We start from the raw sequence: 2,476 nt of genomic DNA on the forward strand, positions 1-2,476 counted from the left end.
CTCATGAGAATATCCTCCTTTGTTCTCAAGGAGATCCATTGCAAGTTCACTGTATCTTTCTCATTCATAAAACATTCTGCTGATTGCTTACCCCACTGTCCAAAATTTCCATTCTTTGATTGTCTCAGGCCACAAACTAGGCTCTCATCACCTATTATCAATTTGAAGCTAACATTTTTTATCAGAAAAATTATTTAATTGAGGCATATAGCTTCAGAAACTGTGTGATTTTCTAAATTTCTTTTGGAAGAAGCAATATAAAATATAACAATAATAGTAAATTTAAATAACTAAGAGGACTGGAGGACACTATTGCATGTATGGAGAGTTAAGAATGCTAAGGAGCATTACCAAGCCCAGAGTTCAAGCCCCATGACCGACAAGAAAAAAAATGGGACTGGAGACATAACTCAAGTGGTAGACTAGCTGTCTCCTAAGCCAGAGGTCCCAAGTTCAATCCCTAAGACTGACATAAAAAAAAGAACGAAATTATGCCATATGTAGGAAAATGGATGGAAACAGAAATGATCATTTTAAACATAATTGAAGACAGATTTGAAGAAGTATGTGTTTACTCTTATTTGTAATCTATATCTCAAAAAGCAAAAAAAAAAAAGATGAAAAAATCATTGATGAAATATTAGAGAATGAAGGGAACTGGAAGAAGTTGGAAAAGGAGTAAGTGTGAGTACTATGGGGTGTAAACATGATCCAAGTATTTTCTATGTAGAAATGAAAACATCGTGATGCAACCTATTATTTTTACAATTAAAATATGCTACTATAAAAGGAATTGCTATTTCTCAGCTTCCACTTTTAGCATCATTTCAATACCTTGCTAGTTCTAGAACCCTACAGAACTTTCCTGAGAGCTGATTTAATATCCCTGTTCCTCAAACAGTATATAATTGGATTCAAGGAAGGAGGTGCTACAGAGTAGAACACAGACACCAGAACATCTACAATAGAGGATGTATCCGAAACTGGCTTCAAGTAAGCAACAGCGCCTGTCACCAGGAATGTACTGACAACCACAAGATGAGGCACACAGGTGGAAAAGGCTTTGGGTTGGCTTTGTCTGGAAGGGATCGTTAAGACTGTGGAGAAAATATACACATAGGAGACCACAATGCAAACCAAACATGAGAAAGCATAACACACACCAATGGCCACACTGACATTAATGGTTACATGTTCTTTAGAACAAGAGAGCTTTAACAATGTGGGGACATCACAGAAGAACTGATATATCCTGTTGGAGCCACAAAAATCCAGAGAGAATGTCCCAGCAGAGTACAAGATTCCCAAGGCACTACCATTAAGCCAGGACAGAGTCACTAGCAAGACCGAGAACCCTCTGTTCATAATGGCCTCATAGTGCAGAGGGCAGCAGATGGCCGCATAGCGGTCATAGGACATGGCAGTGAGAATTCCAATCTCCGATCCAGTCAGTAGGACCACCACAAAGAGCTGTAGTGCACACCCTAGGAAGGAGATGGAATCAGAGAGGGTGACAGAATTGAAAATGGACTTGGGGACGGTGGCAGAAATGAGACACAGATCTAAGAAGGACAGATGCCTAAGGAAGTAGTACATTGGGGTGTGGAGGTGTTGGTCGAGAATGGTGAGGACGATGATGACCAAATTCTCCAAAAGAGCCATCAGGTAGATGAAGGAGAAGAGTGTGGCATGCAGTCTCAGCAGCATTGGACTTTCAGCCAGTCTCAGGAGCAAGAATTCCACTATCACTGTCTGATTTGACATATTAGAAAATTACTAGCCACCTGTTGAAAAAATTGACATACACATTAACAGAACAAAGAACATCATTTCTTTATTCATGTTTGAGTCATGTATCATTTTAGACAGGAGAATTAAAAGCCTCTCAAATACTATGATATTCATATTTCTATTCATCTCAACATTAAAGCAACTATGAGTCCCCAACATGTTTTGACTTAAATTTATTGTAAAATAACTCCACTTTTTCCTTAGTAACTTGAAATGTCTCAATGATTTTTCCATAATAAAAATGCAGAATTTGCTCATAATCATAAGCAGTAATATCGCACACTGTTACAAATAGATGTTATACTATTTAGTGTAATTTTTCACTTCGATATAATGCATGAAGATTCTGTTAGATGCACAATACAGTTGGTGTTTTTGTTTGGTTGATTTTGTTGTTGTTGTTTGTTTCTTTGCTGGTAGTTGGGCTGAAATTTAGGGGCTAGGCACTAGCCCTGAGCTTCTTTGTTCAATGCTAGCACCATTTTTGGCTTTTTCTGAGTGATTTATTGTAGATAAGAATCTCATAGTCTTTCCTGCACAGTCTGGCTTTGAACTATGATTCTCAAATCTCAACCTACTGAGGAGCTAGGATTAAAGGCATGAGCTACCAGTAACTGGCCACAGTCCAGTTCTTTAAACAGTTATTAAGGCAAGGTCAGGTGGCTCACATATGTAATCAGTTACA

The 2,476-nt window shown here is 38.2% G+C and overlaps 1 protein-coding gene across 1 annotated transcript; it reads right to left on the reverse strand.

Moving 5' to 3' along the window:
• Positions 1–852: 852 nt before the first annotated feature.
• LOC122103665 (olfactory receptor 14K1-like) lies at positions 853–1,764 on the reverse strand. Its single transcript, XM_042674224.1, has one exon. The coding sequence runs from the start codon at positions 1,762–1,764 to the stop codon at positions 853–855; it is 912 nt and encodes a 303-aa protein (XP_042530158.1).
• Positions 1,765–2,476: the final 712 nt, after the last annotated feature.

This window comes from Dipodomys spectabilis, unplaced genomic scaffold (assembly GCF_019054845.1).
Source record: "Dipodomys spectabilis isolate Male_0828 unplaced genomic scaffold, ASM1905484v1 ptg000019l, whole genome shotgun sequence".
NCBI lineage: Eukaryota > Metazoa > Chordata > Mammalia > Rodentia > Heteromyidae > Dipodomys > Dipodomys spectabilis.